The sequence below is a fragment of the Pseudoliparis swirei genome, chromosome 14 (assembly GCF_029220125.1).
Source record: "Pseudoliparis swirei isolate HS2019 ecotype Mariana Trench chromosome 14, NWPU_hadal_v1, whole genome shotgun sequence".
Classification (NCBI taxonomy): Eukaryota; Metazoa; Chordata; class Actinopteri; order Perciformes; family Liparidae; genus Pseudoliparis; species Pseudoliparis swirei.
Window position 1 is genome coordinate 1,921,734 of NC_079401.1, and position 20,772 is coordinate 1,942,505.

General features: G+C 49.0%; 1 protein-coding gene across 2 annotated transcripts; it reads right to left on the reverse strand.

Annotated features, from left to right (window-relative positions):
- Positions 1-2,122, reverse strand: pou3f3b (POU class 3 homeobox 3b). Of its 2 annotated transcripts, none has more exons than XM_056431287.1 (3): positions 881-2,122; positions 462-542; positions 1-276 (listed from the first exon to the last, which is right to left on the reverse strand). In XM_056431287.1, exons 1-3 carry the CDS (start codon positions 2,093-2,095, stop codon positions 178-180), a joined length of 1,395 nt encoding a protein of 464 aa, XP_056287262.1. In that variant the 5' UTR covers positions 2,096-2,122; the 3' UTR covers positions 1-177. The 2 variants fall into 2 exon arrangements, with proteins under 2 accessions (XP_056287262.1, XP_056287261.1); XM_056431286.1 differs by having other exon boundaries at positions 1-284.
- Between the last annotated feature and the right edge of the window lie 18,650 nt (positions 2,123-20,772).

Here is a 20,772-nt window from a genome sequence, read left to right on the forward strand (position 1 = left end):
AGATCAGGCGGGGACAGTCCTGGTCCAGGTTGTCTTTTCTTTCTCATGAGGGCCTCAAGGTGAGAAGAAAAAAATATATATATATCCCTAATCCTTCACGCGCGCGCGCGTGTGTATGAGTGCAACCACGCAGTCCACGTCACGCAGCTATCAGGACGGAAGCTCCGTGGACGTCACTCAGAGTGGTGCCGCCGCTCCCCTCGTGTTATTGTTCGGCGTGGAGAGGAGGACAGGCGGCCCATCGGTCCCATTTCTAAATATACAAAATGCCTGCTCCTTTGTTTCTTCAATCAAACACAGGGGTAGTAATGAGAGAGGGAGCATTTTTGGAGGAGGGGAGGAAAAGGAGGGGAAAGAGGAAGACACAAAAAAAAAAAAAAAGAAGAAGAATAAAAACAATACTTGGTTTTCCTCTTGGTGGTGTGTTGTTGTTGTTGTTTTTTTTAATGCGCCAAAATTACCTGGTGGAATGAACTTGTGGTTGTCACCCTCTGGTCGCTCGCTTCACTTGCATCTTTTAAGTAATCAACTAAAAAATGCCCCTGAAAGAAAAAAGCAGAAGGAACCTTTTAGGTTAAGACATTTCAGGGCCTGGAAGCAGGTTAACGGTGTGTTTCTCAGAGTGGGGGGGTTGGGAGGAGAAAGGGAAAGCTTGCTGCTATCTCTCTCTTTCTCTGTATTTCTTTTCTGGTGAAAAATAGATAACAACATTTGTGCAGTCTCACAATCACAGTATCAAAAAAAATGTTGCCTATCCTGGCGACAGTCAGTATGCTTTTTAAATTTTTTTAAAATTTAGTTTAATTTCATATACAATATTCTATGTTTCACTGAACATTCGTTTGCAGTCCATGGAGGGGGGCGGTGTTTCTGCACTCACGTTGCCGACTTGAGAGTACACATCCTCCGGCGTCTGAGCCACTCCTGGGGGCGTCATCCGTTTTTCCTTTTGCCTCCTATTGCAAAACCACACTCTGACCACCTCCTTCTCCAGCTGCAAGTTGTCCGCCAGGCCGGTGATCTCCTGGGCCGAGGGTTTGGGGCACTTGAGGAAGTGGCTCTCCAGAGCCCCCTTGACGCTCACTTCGATGGAGGTGCGCTTCTTCCGCTTCCTCCCCTGCGCCGCGATCTTGTCGATGCTGGTGGGGCTGCCGGTGGTCGAGTCGGCCTCCTCGAGCCACTTGTTCAACAAAGGCTTCAGCTTGCACATGTTCTTGAAGCTCAGCTGCAGAGCCTCGAACCTGCAAATGGTCGTCTGGGAGAAAACGTTCCCGTACAGGGTGCCCAAAGCCAAGCCGACGTCCGCCTGCGTGAAGCCCAGCTTGATCCTCCGCTGCTTGAACTGCTTGGCGAACTGCTCCAGGTCGTCCGACGTCGGCGTGTCGTCGTCCGAGTGCTGGTCGTGGCTGTTGACGCCGCCGTGGTGCTGGTGCTGGTGATGCTGGTGATGCTGCTGGTGGTGGTGGTGGCTGCCGTGGTCCAGATCCGGGGTGTCCCCTCTCACCAAGCCCGGGTGCACCAGGCTCTGGCTCCCCGGGCTCAGCATCCCGTTCACAGTGAAGCCCCCCGGCTGGGAGTAGATCAGCGACTGCTGCTGCTGCTGTCCCCCGGATATGGAGTTAATGTGAGCGGCGGTCGTGCTCCCCCAAGCCCCGGCGTGAGTCTGATGTGGGGCTAAGTGAGACGGCCTGTGGTGCAGCGCGGTGCCCGTGTGCAGGTCGTCTCTGCCGGAGTTCTTCACGTCCTGCTGCTGGGGGCTGACCGTCATCCCGACGGGACTCGACGACCACGGCGACCCGGCTTCGGCTGCTGCCACCGCGGCTGCTGCTGCGGCGGCTGCGGCGTGCGGGAGGGATGTCACCCACTGGTGGGCATGGCTCAGCATGTGTCCCCCGTTGCTCGCTGCCATCGCGCCCTGCATAAAGTCACTCTGTACCATCTTGACCGAGGGGTCTCCCCTGTAGACCCCGGACCCCGAAGTAACCGCAGCACTGCCCGGCTGCATGCCACCGCCTCCAGAGTCAGAGTGCACGATGGAGCCAGACGATAAGATGCTATTGCTGGGCAGATAAGGATTGGAAGCCGCGGTGGCCATTCCGTCAACCCTTATGAATATGTTTGTGGATAACCCCCCCACCCTCCTCCCTTTTTTACAGTCACTTCTTTCGAGCAGGCAAATTGTGTCTCATGAATTATTCAAACTTTAAAAGTAACGAGTCGGTTGTTGGCACTACCATCGACGCGCGTAAAACGCCTCAAAACGGGGGCAGGAAACTGAATAAAATCCGCGTGTGTTTACAGCCTTCTAGTCGTGCATGAGCACTGGCGAATAAAAAAAAATCCAGTTGTTTTTTTGTCGAAAGCCCTTTGAAACCATGTGCAGTCCCGTTTACAAAAGTTTTGCACCCCGGGATGAAATTGCGAGCATTAAAAATTCAAATTATACAGGGAAAAAAACCCGCGTTGTCCCATACAAACTTTTTGGTGCTCGCAACCACAAAAAAAAAGCCTTTTGCGAATTGTCCAGTGTCCAAAGTCCCGGTTTACGTCCCCTTTGGATGTGAAAAACATTAGCAGAGTGTCCTTAGTTCTTTTGTAATTCAGTCGCCGAGATTTCTCCCTCGCTTTATTCTTTTCTCTCTCTTCTTTTATAGCACTGTGGAGCCCATCTCTTTGTTCTGTTTTGATGTATATAAACCTGCCAAACCGCAAACTCCCGATGAAGTACAATCCAGTGGAACAGCTCCGGCGATGCTTTGCGAGCCTCTCCTCTCATTCGCTTGTTCTCTCTCTCCACCTCTCTCTCTCTCTCTCTGACAGGCGGTGTTAGTCCCGCCCCCTTCCGAGCCCCGCCGACGACACGCGGATGTTTACCCCCGTGCGTCCCCGTTGATTGGTTACCCGGGGTGTGATTGGCAGCCCTCGCCAGCCTTGCTCCGGGGCGCACGAGCCCTCCTTCCGGCGGTTCCGATTGGCTGCTTTTTAATTGCAGTCCAAACAAAACGGGGTGGACACAACTTGGTAGTAAATAGTACTGAGGTATTAGTACACAAACATGGGTGAAAATACATTACATCTAAAAAAAAAACTCTTCCTGTGACCTCTATTGTGACCTCTGTGATAATCAGGATTCAAACCATCATGTTCAGCTTCAATATGACTATATTTATAACGAAGTTGAAAGTGTATATTTGAATATAAATACATTTGAACAAGATGGATGCCATATTTAATACATATATGAAGTACATATCATTGTATTCAAGCACTTTTCTTTCTATTATTCTTGTTACAAAGACTAATAAAAGGCTTCAACTCATATGGTGCAGGTGCATTTGACACTAACAGATCTATTGGTATAGCCATCATAATGCTCTGGTAGCCTGACCTGCTTGTGTAATAGAATAAGGCGTCTGTATTGGTTCGGGTGTAATTCCCTCTGGGCCTCACATAAAAAATACATGTAGGAACGATAAAAAAAAAAAAAGCTCCTCTAAATGGTAAACTATGTATCTTATAAACATGAAGATGAAGTGTTACCATTGGTGCACGAGCAGTTCAGAGATGATTTGGGGAAATTCACGAGCTGCAGCTTTAGTTGTTTATGTGGAACCAGGCTTCCCTGCACTTCCCTGAACCACTGAGCAGGGCAGAGCCGGCGTCGCTCCGGCTCTTCAGGAGTTAAACGCACAAAAGGTTGCGTGGACGCTTCCATGCGGAAACGTCGCGCACAGGCGACCTCAGTGGAGCACGGCGGAAGGGAAAGTGGCAACCAAAACAAGGGCAAATTGAGCAGTCCTCAGGGGATTTGAGCGTGCAGGGTGGCGGCGGTGCAAACGTTGGCTGAAAGGAAGAAGAGGGAGAAGAAGGAGGAGGAGGAGGAGATAGAGCCCACACCATCCCTCAAGATGACCACATCACCCCATGAATGAGGCCTTTGTCAGTGCGTGGGACCCCTACGCCTATATGGACGCACCCAAGGGTGGTAATAAGTGATATATGGCTCCCACTGCACCCAGTTGAGGGTGTCAGCCGCCTGTTGAGTCCACCTGACCGCCGCGAGGCCCGCAGCAGGTGATCCTCTGACAGGATTAGGGATGTTTTGTGTAAAGGTTAGAGCGGGCATGTCATGCCTCACCTCAAACACCGGAGCCTAAGCTCTCCAAATCAAAAGATGACGCAAAGATTTTTATTTTAAAAGGGATTAAGGGGCAAATATAAGACATGGGGGAGTGCTTGTGTACTCCATGCCAGTAACCCCCCCCCCCCCCCCCCATCCTCCTCCCTACTCACATCCCAGTAGATTTAATTTGGACTCGGCTCAAAACCAAGGGAGCCTCGTGGATTTGTTTACATTGAATAGGCAGGCTAGGGGCCAGGACCATGGGGCCCTCTATTCATTAACATACAGTGAGGATTTCTGTCTAAATTACTGCTGTTCATCCACACTGACACGTTGAAAAGGTCTCAGGCGGCCGACAGCGACGTGACACGAGGAGAAGGCTCAAAATGAAAATAATACATAATGTACATAAAGGCAAAGTCAGAAGGCATTTCAGAAATGCTCCCCGAAATCAATGCCATGAAGAAGAAAAAAAGAAAAAAGCCCTCCTCTCTGTTATATGATGTGTTTATTATTTATTTGCTTATTATTATTATTTTTATTATAAAACAAAAAAAAGGTCCCCAAGTTCCCTGCTGGGGGAGTTCATTTATTTTGTATGCAAAAAAAAAGGAAAAAAAGAAAGAAAGAAAGAAAGAAAGGGGGAGAGAAAAAAAAAATCATCCCCAAGTATAACAAGAGACGAACAGTTAGTGCTGATTTTCATTTGCATAAATTTTCATATATTTTAGTGAAAATAATAGCGGGAGCCGAGCAGCGCTCCAGCTCAGTCGAGGCAGAGCAACGAGAATCTCAGGGAGCACCGAGTCCGAGGAAAGGGGGATAACCGTTTACAGGCTGCGCGTCAACTATGTGAAGATATATTTCCCTTTTTCTTGGACACAAGGTAAGGCAACTATTATCTCTGCGGATTTATGGTTTTACGCGCGAGGAGGAACGCGAGAGTTCATAAACGCCTCCTCGCGCATCGCCTCCTCCTCGGCTGCTCAGACTTCAGCCTCCATGAGACCAATATGCTCGTATTCTCTTTCATATTTTATACCGAATCGCAAATGCCCTTTTTAAAATTCCTTTCTTTCTTCTTCCACGTTTACCCTGAATGCGTAAAAATCAATATGCGCGCCGCCGTTTGCTTTTTGCGCCCTTTGCCTTTTTGCTCCTTTAAAAGAAAATTATAAATAGCGGGCAGATGGATAAGCTGTGCTGTTTTGTAGTGAATGTCCACCAGAGAAAAGTGCAATCAATCACATTTTAAGCAGGGAGGGAGAGAGAGAGAGAGGGGGGGAGAGAGAGAGAGAGAGAGAGAGACCCCTCGGTGGAATCCTCCAGAGGGATCGCGTAGGCAAGTGTGCAATATGAAAATCGTTTAATATAAATCGATTTCGTTGCTGCAAAGTTTGTTTAAAGTTGAATTGCACGAGCTCGTGAACCTTATGCTTATTAATAATCCGCAGTGTGAACGCACGCGCGCATCGGTTCATCCTGGACTTTTGATGTGTTTTTTTGGGGAGATATTCAAGAAGCAAATAAAAAAAATTAAAAAAAAGATAATGATAAATAGATCTGCCGTCATTTCATATCATTTCAGTCTGCTACAACTTTGGGCTGTTGGTCAAACGTCCGTCACGAGGACGTCTCACTTTAACTCGAATGTGTGAAGAAGAAGAAGAGAAGAAGTCGTTTTTTCTTCCTCTTCCTCTCCTCCTTTCTCACGGGTTAACTCTCTTCTCTCTCATTGATGCATTTCTGAGCCGGGCACTCGGTCGCCATGGTGAGCCCAATAAAAGGGGGACACACTGGCCGCATTAAGCTGTATGTTTGTGCACTGGAGTCGAGATGAAAAGAGAGGCTCGGGGTCCCGGGCCAGCGCCGCCGGTAACGCGTTACAGTAACGGGGTTATAGAGTTATAATAACACGGACATATATATATATATATATATATATATATATATATATATATATATATATAGTGCTGGGAAATGTCGTTTAAACAGAGTACATAATATAGGTTTTCTTTAATGTGGGAACAGAGTTATGACAAAAGCATTATGTGGTGGTGCGTAACGTGAGTTATGTTCCCACATTCCTTATTATGATGTTTTATCTTCTTAATAAGTGGTCTTCTTTACTCGAGGTGGATAATCCAGCATGTGTGTGTACCGTGAGGGCGGAGGTGAAATGGATTATACTCATAAATACTCAAAGTCATAACCGCCGCCAGGTGTCGCGCTCACTCACGATGCAAATATGTGTGTATATAGCTTACACTGCAAAAAATAAAATAAACGTAGTCTTGTCACATTTGATATTTCTTTTGTTTTTCTAACGTTAATATATTTATTTTTTATGTGGAGCCGATGCCACGTGCATCCAGTGCAGTTTAACATCTTTATATTTGCGTTAAATAACGTTTTTTGGGGGGTGTACTTTTACTTTCAAACTACATTTCTTGAGTTATTATAAAACTTTAACAAAACACTTTTAAAAGTGACATTTTAAAACCGAACAGCTGAGCTGGATTTTGTATTTCTCATAATTTGATGGCCATCGTTTAGTGAGTTGACGGTTGGATGACACGATTGGCAATAAAGATAGAGACACGCTGTGTCACGTGCACGTGCACCCTAAATAAATGGTGACGTGCTGCTGGTTCTCGGGCTCAGACTATATCCTGGTGCATCCCTCAATCCCAGAAGCAATTTAATCGCCTTAATTTAATTATCCATTAAAAAAAGATCTCCCAGCCAACGTGCACGTGCACGTATTGTTCCACATATTTTAGTTGCATGACGGAACCATGCTGGTATTGATCAGGAAGCAGCCTATCAATGACAGTCGCCATCTGCAGTCGCCCATGAGCCACGCAGGTCCGCGTGGGAGCGGATGACGGGTTATTAGCGCGCGAGGGCCCGGGCGACAACTCGTGAATCATCCCGGGAATCAGCGCGCGGGGACCGGCCGTTTAGTGGCTGCACCGTCCCGCGTTATTCTTCCTCTCCATCACCTTCATCACCCTCGATCAGCGCACACAACACAAAGCATCAGCGCGCGTGCACTGTGCGTTACTGCACCCGTTCTGTCATGCTGCACAACGACGGTTATCGGTAGCAGGAGGCCACTTACTTATTCCTCCCGGAGCGGATTGTCTAATTCATCAAGATGGTTTCCTGACCCCCCCCCCCCCCCCACACACACACACACACACCACCCCCTTCTCCCCATCTCAAATGATGCTTTCAAAACCGTGCACAGATATCAGAATCCTAAGAATCGTCTCTAATTGACCTAATGTGTTAAAGTATGAATAAAAACGTCCCATCGCCGACGACAAAGAGACAAAAACACGCCGGTGTAGGAAAAAAAAAAAAATCAATTTACTCACAACATGAATCTCCTCTCGCTCGCTCATAAAACATCCTCGCGGTGCCATCGCTCGGATGCTGCGGCCGCCATTAATCCCCCCGCACCTGACATGCAGATTGATGTCGCTCCTCCGAAGGTGTGCGGGCCGACCCGGCTGGAGGGAGCCGGCGTACGGCTTCCACTTCCCCGGGTATTCAGATTAAATTGATGCAATTCCACGCCGTTTTAATTATGGCCCATTTAAGTTGCCTATGGGCTACATCATCTATTCTCTTCCCCCGTGGTCCGGCCACTAATCCCACGCGACATACGGTGAGTGTGCCTCACGTCATGGCCGCCGCGTTGATTTAAAGCCCGACTCGGAGCACTTAGATGATAATGTGGCGACTACACCGTTAATTAAATGGGCCACACTGAATATCAGTGGAGGGCATTAACGATGCCTTCAACTCCCAAACATGACTGGGATTTGTTTTCTTCTTCTTCTTCTTCTTCTTCTTCTTCTTCTTCTTCTCTCATTCAAACGAGACAAGAGACTCGTTATTAATATTCTATTAGTGAAGGCCAATTTAGAATTATACACGCCGTAATTGGCCGGTATTAGCCGAGCAGCGCTGTGGGCATGCAGGTAGAGATTATATGTTTATTATTATATTATCGTTGGACTCTCCAGTGGTGCTGCTCACACAGCTGGTATTGATTTGAGATTGGAAATCAATATGGATGTCATAATTCGGGCTAATATATATATATTTATATGTGTGTGGTTCTGTGCTGTTACAGGTGAGGATTACAGCAGATTGGTGTTTACACGTTCCTTATGTGTGTTTCGGCTTTCAATTCAAATAAAATAAATTCAATTAGATGGAATTAATTCATTAACACGAGTCACATTCTGGTTTTATCAATTATTTTTGGGATTTATTTGAGAATAAAGGTCAAAAGTTGCAGTGAGGCTATAGTTTTATTATTTTTTATTCAAGAAAAGAAATATATGGGAGGAGAATATTCATCTGCAGGTGCTTGTACGACACACACACACACACACACACACACACACACACACACACACACACACACACAAAGCCACTAGTGCCGGTTGGTGAGGAGGTGAGTGACGGGGACAGATCGGCAGAGATAAGATGAAGTGCAGCTTTCTGAGTCAGAGGGGGGAGGAGAGGAAAGAGGAGAGAGGAAGGGGGACGCTTTGTCTGTCAGTCTCCACCCCCACCCCCACCCGCACCCCTCCACCCATTGGGTGCCGGTTGCCTCATAGTCCCGGCCACATCCCTCTTTCTCGCTCTCTGTACCACACACACACACACACACACACATACAGATGTAAAACACATCAGCATGGACACACATGCTTAAACACCCCCCCCCTCCCCCTCCTCCCCCTCTCCACCTCCACCAGCAAACATCAAAACAAGCCGCAGCGTTATTGTGCATGCAAATCAGCCGACGTACACGCCGCTGTCTGTTTCCTCCTCCTCCCTCCATCAGGAGGATATTGATGATATTGTTATTAAGCCGAGCGATTAATGATCGGACTAAATCCACGGGAAATCAAATCCGTGGACGTCTCTCCATCGCCCTGCTTTTTGTTTTTGTTTGTTAAACAGCGGCGTTCCCTGAGGATAAGGGGGGGGGGGGGAGTAACCGGAGGAGTAAATGTCGTCTCTGGGCCTTTTACGGAGCGCCAGACTCAACGCCACCGCCGCCTCCACCGCCGTGTTTGCGAGGGGTGGGAGGGGGGGGGTGGGGGGGGGTCCTGACTCTGCCAGGCCTCTCGGTCCACTTGTAGGGCGCCGAACGTGCAGCATCCGCACTTTGAAATGATCGCAATTCCAACTGTCCGAGGCGGCCGTTGATTCGAAGAGACGCTTAAAACGTAAAAAGCCGCCTGGAGCCGTCGTGAAAACGCACCAAGAACGTTAAAACGCGGCAAAATGACGTTTCACCAGCGTGCCGACCGCCTTCCACGGACCACCGGAAACACACGGCTGCACCGGGAGGAACTAAACCAGACTCCACTGCGTCCTCCAGACGCCTCCGTAGGGCCCCCGCATGTCCCCCGGGCTGCACGTTGAGACCCCTGTGGCTGACGGCTGAGCGTCGCTGCAGCTTCCGGTGACTCCCGGGCCTGCGTGGTCAAGTCCGGGCGGCGGGGGGCGGAGCCTTGATTCATGCGGGCATGATGCACGCTCCCTGTTGCCGTGCAGTCAGGCCCATTTGTTCGGGGTTTACATCTTCCTCCTAAAGGACCCTCCCCCCCCCCCCCCCCTCCTCTTCCTCGCCTCACAGCTCCTGATGAACGAGAGGCAACGCGGAGCATCGGGGATGTGATCCACCCTCTGTCGGCCGTGTTGGAGGCATTAAGCGGGCCGGCTGGGGACGTGTTGGACTCTTTCTGTGTTCATCCCATGTGACTCGATTGAACTGTTTATAAAACTCTCTTTTTGTTGGTTTCCGGTTGATTTGAAAGTTTCTCCTGCGCAATTTTTTTGTTTTTCTCAAACGGCTTCTGACAATTAGCAAGCGGAGCTCCACACAAACACACAATTATCCGCGGGCCTTTAAACATGTCGGGGTGTTTAACGGGAGGTTTCTGTGTTCGCGAGTGTTTGTTTTTTCTTCTGTGTTTTTCTCGCCGAAAAAAAGAGAGAAATAAAAAGACAAACTGTGATGTCGCAGACGGCTGTGCAACAATCCGGATTGTGCAGATTTTTGCAGCAGAAATAAAATCTGTTGTCGGGGTTGTTTGTTTATGTTGAACCGCAGCTGATCAGCCTGGAATCCTTCATAAACATTACCGACGGATGCTTTTAGGTTGAAGAACTGCAACCAAATGGCTAGAAGGAGATTCTACATTCCAGCTCATATCCCCAAAACCCTGCACAGCGTCTTCTTTCTACCCCAGTGACTTAAATATTATATATGAACTCATATTTTCAGTCTTTTCGTCCCTTATTTAATGAACATCACCTTGTGGAGTTAGCTCGGTGAGCTTTGAAGCTTGGTCTCTTCTCCTTCTTTTGAAACACACACATCTGTATACCTCGTGCATTTTATATTTATACACTCGCAGGCGTGGATTAAAATCACTTTTTTCTCCTCACCTTTAAACTCTGTAACTCTACAGTCGTGTGTCTCACCGCCAGCCGAGATGGCTGGATGTGTGACAACTGCAAAGCCTCGACAGCAGCCACGATTAGAGTCTCTCTCTCTCTTCCCTGCTTCACAGAGCTCCTGCTGCCCCCCCCCCCCACTCCCCGCGGTCCAGGCCTGGCGTGAGCGTTGGAGCCAGAAGCCTCACACAAAAGCGTCTTTGAGGGCCGACTCCTCTGAGCTCACACCCACCACACATTACTCACCAGCAGGCCTCGGTGCAGACTGCAAACCCGGCCGGGGAATAGGGAATAGTGTCGATGTCACGGGGACTCGCACTACTAACCTCTTTCCTCTGTTTTCATTTCAGAACTCGGGGTTTTTTGTTGTTTTAGTTTTACTTTGAAGGGGGGAATCTTCAGCGCGTACGAATGAGCTCCAGCACAATAGAAACGTTGTTATTCAAGCGTGTGGGGAAATTGCCTCTGCATGGACCCGTCAAGTCGAATATCCGTCCACCGGCTTTCGGGGTTCGCTCGTCGTGACAGGAAGTGACGCTGACGGCGTGCCAACATGTGCACGCTGCTCCGGTCGTCGCACGTTTTTTGGTGTTTTTTTTTGGAGAAGGATCACATCCAATCTGGCTTTAAAAAAACATCTGTGTTGATATAAATAGTCAAAAAAGGAAGAAAAACCACGTCGCGTGTCATCGATTCGGGTCAAAGCTCGTTCACAGTTACTCTTCCTCGTCATGTATTTATATTTATATATATTTGACAGTACCGCTGCTCACGTGGACGTCAGTCAAAAACGTGAGCGGGAAAAGCTCGACCGGGCATCATGCAAAAAATAAATAAATACATTTAAATGACACGCAGCGCGTCGGTACCTGCACAGCCTCAAGTTTCCTAAACTTAAAACCCGAGGTGTTACGCAATACTCCCGGTAATCACGTTTTTTCAAAAGCTGTGATCCGCAAATTATCTGATCTCCAGGTCTCACTGCCGTGCACCGCTTTGTGTATTTTATATTTTACAAAGCTCAGATATTTGTTTTCAGTCCCCATCGGCACTATAAGAACGCCTCCTAGACCGACTTCGGGTTATTTGTTCTTGCGCTTTTATTCCAGAATAAACTTCCTTCCCGAAGTTTCAAGAAACTGAAATCATGAAACCAGAACATCGCCTGTCAATCAAAGGGTGTTTTGTTATTTTGAAAATGCATCTGTCTCTCCGCCGGTTAGCGGGCCGCCGCCGCTACGCGCTAACCGGGCCGCTCTCTCGCCGGTTAGGGGCGGAGCCTGCGGAAGAGACGCATCGTCAAATAAAGTCCTCTCTGCCGAGTGGTTGAGTCTGGCTGCGTGCGGAAAAAACAACAACAACAAAACGAGTCAAATGGAGACGCACGCTGAACCGAAAGCTGAAATTAAATTCCTCTCCATCACGGTGTGGAACACGCACCGCGGAGCAGAAACTAACACACTCAGGTGTTTGCCGCTCGCTTGATTAAGAACCAATCTGCTCCGCGAGGGGAACGGCGGCAGATGTAGAAGCAAGTTAATCTTTAATAATGCCGCCTTTTATTTGTGTGTTTTTTATATGCAAAGCGCCTGCGGAAGTATTCAGATGCTGTACTCATAGGACAATGTAATGTAATACACAAAGTAGAAGTAGAATCAAATGGAAATACTCGAGTGGAGTACCTGAGTACACACGTGGACTTGTTCTCTCCTCCAATGGTTTCGTGTCACGGTGGAATAACTCAATACAGTCGGACTATTTTTGTTCTCGCACCCATCTGATTCTAATGTTTTTCTCTTTGTCTCTTTCAGGAGAGTCCCCTGGCTACACACACACACACACACACACACACACACACACACACACACACACACACACACACACACACACACACACACACACACACACACACACACACACACACACACACACACACACACACACACCAAACTTTTGTCCCCTCATGCCTCCCCCTCCTTGTTCCATATCCTCCCCGATGCACAACCTCTGGAGGTAAGGGCCGTAGCGTGTGTGCGTGTCTGTGTGTGTGTGTGGGTGTGCGTGTGTGTGTGTGTGTGTGCACGTGTGTGTGTGTGTGTGTGTACGCTCTCTCTCCCCCAGCCAAAGCGGACACGCCGTCTCCCCGGCTTCCGTTTCCCTCTGCACGCCCGCTGCTGGAGTATTCACGCTTCAGGCTGTTTTCTTTGAGAGAGAGACAGCGAGAGAGTATTAAAATATGCAAATGCTATTGTTGAAGCGCAGAACGAAGGGAAGGGGGGGGGGGTAGAGAGAGAGAGAGAGAGAGAGGGGGGGGGGCTTCTTTTACACCTCCTCACCTCCCTGCTGCCGCCGATGCCACCTCCATCCATCCACTAGAGCGAGAGAGAGAGATGCACATACACACAATGAGAGAGAGAGAGAGAGAGGGGGGGCGGGGGGGTTCAGGATATTGAAAATGTGTTGCAAAGCCGCCGTTTTCTTCCTTTTTTTTCTTCTTCTTCTTCTTTTTCTTCCGGAGCCGTTCGGTAGAACACGGAGACGCGGAGACATGTTGAGATAATGAAATCCATCACACGGAGAAAACCACGAGGCCAGACCCCCAAACGCCCCTCAGAGGCCTCGCGTCTTCACAAGGCGAGGAAGCCGACTTAAGTTCAGACGGCGGACACGGGGAAGAGAGAGAGAGAGAGAGAGAGAGAGAGAGAGAGAGAGAGAGAGAGAACACACGCTGTACAGGCTCCATGGAGGTGAGAGAGGTGTAATTGGTCCTGTGCGATGGCTGGAAACGCCTCCTGCCACTGAAGCACGTATAAAAACAAAAAGAGTATTTTATATTAATATTAAGTTGTTCATCACCGCAGCCACAAGGCATAGTTAAATTATAATTGGACCCATCAAATATCAGGCTGTAGATTAGCACACACACACTCACACACACACACATGACAGAACGCATCTCCCTCAAAGGATTACCGCCAGCCGAGATACTCCCGTCCTACAGGTGATCGTGTGTACTGCACCTTCAGCCGAGGAGCCACAAAAAGTACAACAATCCCCAAATCTAGACGATCCCTGTCCTTGAGTTCTGGCTGAGGAGAGGTCTAATCAGCCACGTTTATACACTAGAGAAGTAACACACACACGCACACACACACACACACACATACAGACACACACACACACACGTGTACATCTGTAAAGCCCTCACGCTCCCCGCAAGACTTTTTTTGAAGTGATTATGAAGACAGTTCAGATCAAAGGATTTGAGAAGTGTGCGGCCGGGTAATCACCCCCCCCCCCCACACACACACACACACACCGCCCCCCCCCCCCCAGCTGCTCTGCAAATGTAATGTGACACCTACGGATAAACAGATTATCAAGGAACGGGGGGGGGGGGGGGTTTGGGTGAAGGGACCGAAAGAAGAAGAAATCTCCACAATTTGTGTAAATCAGAAGGCGGTGTATTTAAATCTGAGTTTGCGTAATGAACTCCGGGGACGACGTTAGAGGAAACGATGATTAAATCCGCGACGCCGATATCGGTCTAAACGATGTAATTTGGGAATATTAGTGCGAGCGTGAGATGATGAGGCAGTTAGATGATGAGGCAGCATATCTGGTGGCTGCTTCTTTTCCTCCTCTTTGCCTTCACTAGTTATTATAGATTAATCCATAATCCACACCACCTGAAGACATTTTTGTCAGCGAAAGCTCGGGGATGGAGCCGGTAGATTGTGTGTGTGTGTGTGTGTGTGTGTGTGAATATATCTCTCTGCTCATTTCCCTGGGCATGATGTCACATTGTCACGTTGAAGATACCCCGTCGCCAGCTCCTCTCTGATATAGTTTTTCATGAAGGTATTCTGGCAGCAGTGAGGTGGGACTCTTTCGTTTATGCAAAAGGACGTTTCCTACATCGTGTTCACTCTTCCTCCAGCTCTCGTCTCAGCCGTGTAAAATGGGATTCCCAGTATTGAGACAGAACAAGTGTGTTAAAGGGAATTATTTTCAGGAATTCAAGTCGAAAACGCGCCGTATGGGGCGGGCAAAAAAAATAAATCCGGGTCAAGTTGTGCAAAATGTCATAAAGTCAGATATAAGTATGCCGGAAGAGGTTTGTATGACAAAAAAAATCCAGTTTTATCACCTCTGAGCAGCATTTTAGGAGAAAACTAAACATGATCTCTCCTGCAAAACTGAAATTTGATATGTTACACGTCGTTGCTGTAAAGTTAAAACCACGTAACTCACAATTGTGTACATTTTTGTGGACAAATTGAATATTAACATACTATAAAACACCTCTTATCAATGTGATTGTGCTCATGAACGATGAATCTGTGATGTCACCAATAAAACACAGCAACAGAAGATCGGCCTCACGTCTGTTTTGTCAAAGAGGTCGTGAAGTGTCAGAAGAGTGTGTGTGTGTGTGTGTGTGGGGGGGGGGGGTACAAGCGTCCCTTTGAGGGCGCGTGGACGGACGTACGGGGCGACTCAGCGACAGACACAGAGGACTGAGGCTCCAGTGTCGCCGCTGCCGCCTCGATTCCCTTTCATCTCTCGTCCACTTCCTGTCCTCCACAACCGTGACGCAGCACGCCGCCACGGAGGGATCCGAGAGACGGGCGCGGCGTTTGTTTTTCTTCTTCCCCGGCCTCGTCTGCGCGTGAATATTTTGTCGTGTTTTTCTCCGCGTGACAGGAGGAGCACGGCGATGGAGAGGGAGTACCGGCTGCGTGCGGTTGAGGAAGAGAAACCCCACGGAGACGATAAAAATACCCCGAAAGAGAGAAGAGAGGGAAAAAAAATACACAAAAAAACAAGTTGAGCAGCAGCGACGGAGGTGAATTTGTCCCGGAAACAAAATAGAGCCAAAAACAGAAGCAGAGCGGCATGAAAAAAAAACCTTCCCTTCAAATCTGGCGTCAACGCGACACGCGGCGCCGACCGATCGATCAATAACACGGACGTCAATCTGATTGGTCAGCGCTGAGGGCAGACGGCTATCGATTGGCTGGTCATTAGGAGAGGGGGGGGGGTGAGGGGAGGGGGGGGTATCAGGGCCGACACCCGTTAACACCGAGCTCCGCCGTGTCGACCGCACATCAACCGAGCGGCGACCCCGAGCGGCGACCCCGCCGCAGTGTGTGTGTAAAGGGCCCTGTGTGTGTGTGTGTGTGTGTGGCGGTACCGAGGCACGGGGCCGCGGCGGGAAGCCGCACGTGGAAGTTCTCCGCGAGATAGATAGATAGATATATACTTTATTAATCCCCAAGGGGAAATTTGTCGAGTCAGTAGCAGCAACACACAAGAATAAAAAAACAAAACACAAAATATAAGAAGGGTTAGGGTGATCTGGCAAGAGGTGAACTGTTGTAGAGCCTCATAGCCGTCGGCAGGAATGTTCTCCTGTATCTCTCCTTGTGGCAGCGGAGCGTGAGGAGACGTCTGGAGAAAGTACTCCTCTGTCCCTGTAGGAGGTGGTGGAGAGGGTGGTCCGGGTTGTCCAATATGGACACCAGTTTCTTCAACGTCCTCCTCTCCACCACCTGTTCCAGGTGCTCCAGCTGGCAGCCGATGATGGAGCCAGCCTTCCTAACCAGTTTGTTAAGACGGCTGGTGTCACCGGCTCGATGCTGCTCCCCAGCAGACAATGGCAAAGTGCAGCACACTGGCCACAACCGACTGGTAGAATAACTCCAGCATCTTGCTGCACACGTTGAAGGATCGAAGCTTTCTCAGGAAAAGAGTCGACTCATCCCCTTCTTGTACACAGCGTTGATGTTGGCCTTCCAGTTCAGTCGGCTGTCGATGGAGACGCCCAGGTACTTGTACTCCTCCACCATGTCCACGTCCACTCCCAGGACACTCAGAGGTGTAGGAGCTGTCGCCTTCCTCCTGAAGTCCACCACCATCTCTCTGGTCTTGGCCACGTTCAGCCGCAGGTGGTTCTCATCGGCCCACTTTACAAAGTCACTCACCACTGCCCTGTACTCCTCCTCCCGTCCATCCCTAATACACCCGACCACTGCAGAATCATCAGAGTACTTCTGCAGATGGCATGACTCCGTGTTGTACTGGAAGTCACTGGTGTACAGGGTGAAGAGGAAGGAGACAGAACAGTTCCTGTGGGGCTCAACATCACTGACCACCGTTCCAGACAGCACACGGCCCATTCTGACAAACTGTGGTCTGCCTGTGAGGTAGTCAGTGATCCAGGAGATGGTGGACGCGTCCACACCGGCCACCGCAGCTTCTCACTCAGCAGCAGTGGCTGGATGGTGTTAAATGCACTGGAGAAGTCAAAGAAAGTGACTCTCACAGAGACACCGGTTCCATCCAGGTGCGACTGAGCTCGTTGCAGCAGGTAGATGATGGCGTCGTCCACTCCCACATGAGGCTGGTAAGCAAATTGCAGAGGGTCCAACGATGATTTCACCTGCGGCCGGAGGTGGGCCAAGACCAGCCTCTCCAGCACCTTCATCACATGGGAGGTGAGGGCGACCGGTCGGTAGTCGTTGAGGCCAGATGGTGCTGACTTCTTTGGGACAGGGACCAGGCACGACGTCTTCCACAGCACCGGGACTTCCCCAGCCTCAGGCTGAGGTTGAAGAGGCGCTGCAGGACACCAGACAGCTGGGTGGCGCAGGTCTTTAGGACCCTGGGGCTGATGCCATCAGGACCTTCAGCTCTGCGCTGGTGTAGTTTCTCCAGCTGTCTTCTCACCTGGTCAGTCGTCACAGAGAGAGGGGAGGTGGAGGAGCCCATTGTTATTGAGGGCTCGGTGGATGTGCAGCTCAGCAGGGGGACAGAGGGGAGGTGTTTGGGAGGTGTGATGTGTGGAGGAGACAGGAGGGCTGTGAACTGAACCTATTGAAAAAACAGTTCAGCTCGTTGGCCCTCTCCAGGGAGCCCCCTGGCTGTCTCCCTCCCACCTTGAAGCCAGTTATCTGCTTCATGCCAGACCACACCTCCCTTGTGTTGTTCAGCTGGAGTTTGGCCTCCAGCTTCCTCCTGTAGGAGTCCTTGCCTCCTGAGCTTCACCTTTAGGTTGCGCTGGGCTTTCCTCAGCTCATCCCTGTCTCCAGACCTGAAAGCAGCTTTCTTCATGTTAAGAAGCGCCTTCAGGTCCCTGGTGATCCAGGGCTTGTTGTTGGGGAAGCAGCGCACAGTCCGTGATGGGATGGTGGTGTGTTCACAGAACTTGATGTATTCCGTGATGCAGTCGGTCATACTGTTGATGTCCTCCCCGTGCGGTCCACACAACACATCCCAGTCCGTTGACTCAAAGCAGTCCTGTAGAGCGTCGTTAGCCTCCAGAGACCACCTCCTCACAGTCCTGGTGGTCACCGGCAGCCTCTTCACCAGAGGAACATACCTGGGTGTCAGCCGGACCAGGTCATGATCAGACCTGCCGAGGGGGGGAAGGGCAGTGGCACTGTATGCGTCCTTAGTATTAGCATACAGCAAGTCCAGAGTTTTATTGTTCCTTGTTGGGCAGTCTATGTATTGATGGAAGGTTGGCAGAGCTTTTTCCAATGTGGTGTGGTTAAAGTCACCAGTGATAGCCATGAATGCTCCAGGCTGATGATTCAGCAGAGCAGACACAGTGGAGTGGATGGTGTCCACAGCTTCCTCAGCGTCAGCTGATGGCGGCACGTACACGACAACCACAATGGCGGACGTGAACTCTCTCGGCAAATAGTACAGGCGCATCCCCACGGCCAACAGTTCAATGTTCGGGCTACAGAAGCGCTCCTTCACGCACACATGGTCCGGATGGCACCACCGTTCATTCACATAAACAGCGGTCCGCCTCCTCATCTTACCGCTCTGTGTAGCGTCTCTGTCAGCCCGAACAGTCCTGAAGCCGGGCAAAGACGCGCTGTGATCCGGATAGTCCGCGTGCAGCCACGTCTCAGTGAAGCACAAGAGACTGCTCTCACGGAAGATCCTCTCGGTCATTACCAGCGCCGAGCTCATCCGTCTTATTCGCCAAAGACCTCACGTTCCCCGTTATGATCGACGGTACCGAGGGTTTGTATCTCCTCGTTTTAGCCCTCCGCTTGACACCCGATCTGCAGCCGCGAGCCCTCCTCCGTAGCTCCAGCGGGATCACAGGTCTGTCTCCAGGCAGAAGCTTCGGCCTGCACAGCGCGATCAACTGAGCACGCGAGTAGACGACGGTCCCCGTCATTGTTTTGCTGTGGCTCACCGATACTCACGACAAAGTGAACAAAAGCCACAGTAGAATTATCGAAAAAAGTAGTTATGGTCCAGTGTCCGACCGTAACTAAGACAAACGTGAAAGAAAAGAAAAAGAAAAAGAGAGGAAAAGTGCAAAAAAAGACAATAAAATAAAAGCAAAACGCCACTACTGAAACAAGCAGCCGTTGGGTTAGTCCGGTTTATATTCACAACACTCGCTTCACGCCGCTCCTCCACCCTTGACTCCGAACACAAGGAACAAAAACCGCCCCAAAAAACAAAAACAAATATGCTGCAGCAACTGTTGTGCAATCTGCAACCGACTTGGAACAGAAGAACATTTGGCCAGATTTTATATCTTTAAAAATTTTTTTTTTTTACCGTGGTGAGAAGAAACAAACAAAGAACAACAGATTCTCACACGGAACCACTGGAGGGATCTGAGGACACGCTCTCCGGTTACGCATCAACAAGTGGAGAACACCATGAGTTTGTGACTTCAAACGTCCTCCTGATGGCGTCCAATCAAAAGTACCAACGCAAAAAATCCCAGCATGCATCTGTCTGTCTGTCCATGCCGCGCTCCTTGCTCTCTACTCTCGTCAATGTGTCCATATCGGTGGTCGACCACGTGAGAGTTGGCAGAGGAACAAGTCAACGCGGGCGAATTGGTGTGTGTGTGTGTGTGTGTGTGTGTGTGTGTTTCTTCACACACACAGAAAAAAGAGTCTATTTCTAATGAAATGCGGTGATTCTGGAGAGTTCCGGCCGTCACACAGTGTCAGAGCGGAGGAAATATCTGATGACACCGAGGGAAGAGAGGCCGGAAATAACAAATAACCGCACGGTGAAGACGGTGTGTGTGTGTGTGTGTGCGTGTGTCTCTGTGTGTGTGTGCGTGTGTGTGTCTGTGTGTGTGTGTGTGTCTGTGTGTAGGTGTGTGTGAGGGAGAGAGTGGCAGGCTGTGATCAGAAAGTGAATGAGCCGTTTCACTGTCTGCATCTCTCTCTCTGTCCCTGTCCCTCTTCCTCTCTCCCTCTCTCTTCCTCTTCCTCTCTCTCTCTCTCTCTCGCTCTCTCTCTCTGAGGGGAAGCCAGAGCTGTGGAGAGCAGTGGAAATGAGCTCGGCCGTGCAGTAAGTGTGGCGACCTCGTGGCTAACCCCACACTAAATGATGCCTACTGTATCCTGGAGGAGGAGGAGGGGGAGGAAGAGGAGGAAAAGGAGGAAGAGGAGGAGGGTGCCCGAGACTCCTCACACAGAATTTCCAGCCATCTTTCCTCCAATAACATATAATACTTGACTTTATGATTGTATTTTGTATTATTAATCTGAATCTACACGGTAACTACAATATGTAAAAACTCTAATATACTAATATTTTATTTATGTGTAGTACTTGAGTTACTTTTAAAGTTTTCAATGACTTTAACATGATGTCATTATGTTTGTTGCAGCCATATAACACAACAAAACCTAAGATCTCTCTCTTTTATTTATACATAGATTAAGTGAGAAATAGTCTAAAAATACCTCAGAATTGAATCTGATGAGTGAAAAAATTCATAAATATAAAACTGTGAGATGTGGAATTGAATCTTTTAGTTGTGAGTTCATGTATGATACATAACTTATTAAATGCCTTCTGGGTTTTGGAATGCTGTCAAATGATAAAATGTCAATAAAAACATAAATAATATAAAAGAAATATAGCTGTCAAAAGTTTTATTTTACTATTTTAATTCTTGTATGGCTTCAAAATGTGATATTAAATTAAAAGTTTCTGCAAAACTAAAAAACAAGCAGATCCCAGGTCACCTGGAGGCCTTGTTGTGTTCAGGTAAAGATTCTAACCGGCAGGTGTATCTTATATAAATAATATAAAGTGGCTTTTATAACATATAATGATGTATTCAAGGACAAAAGGATGGAAATAAATGG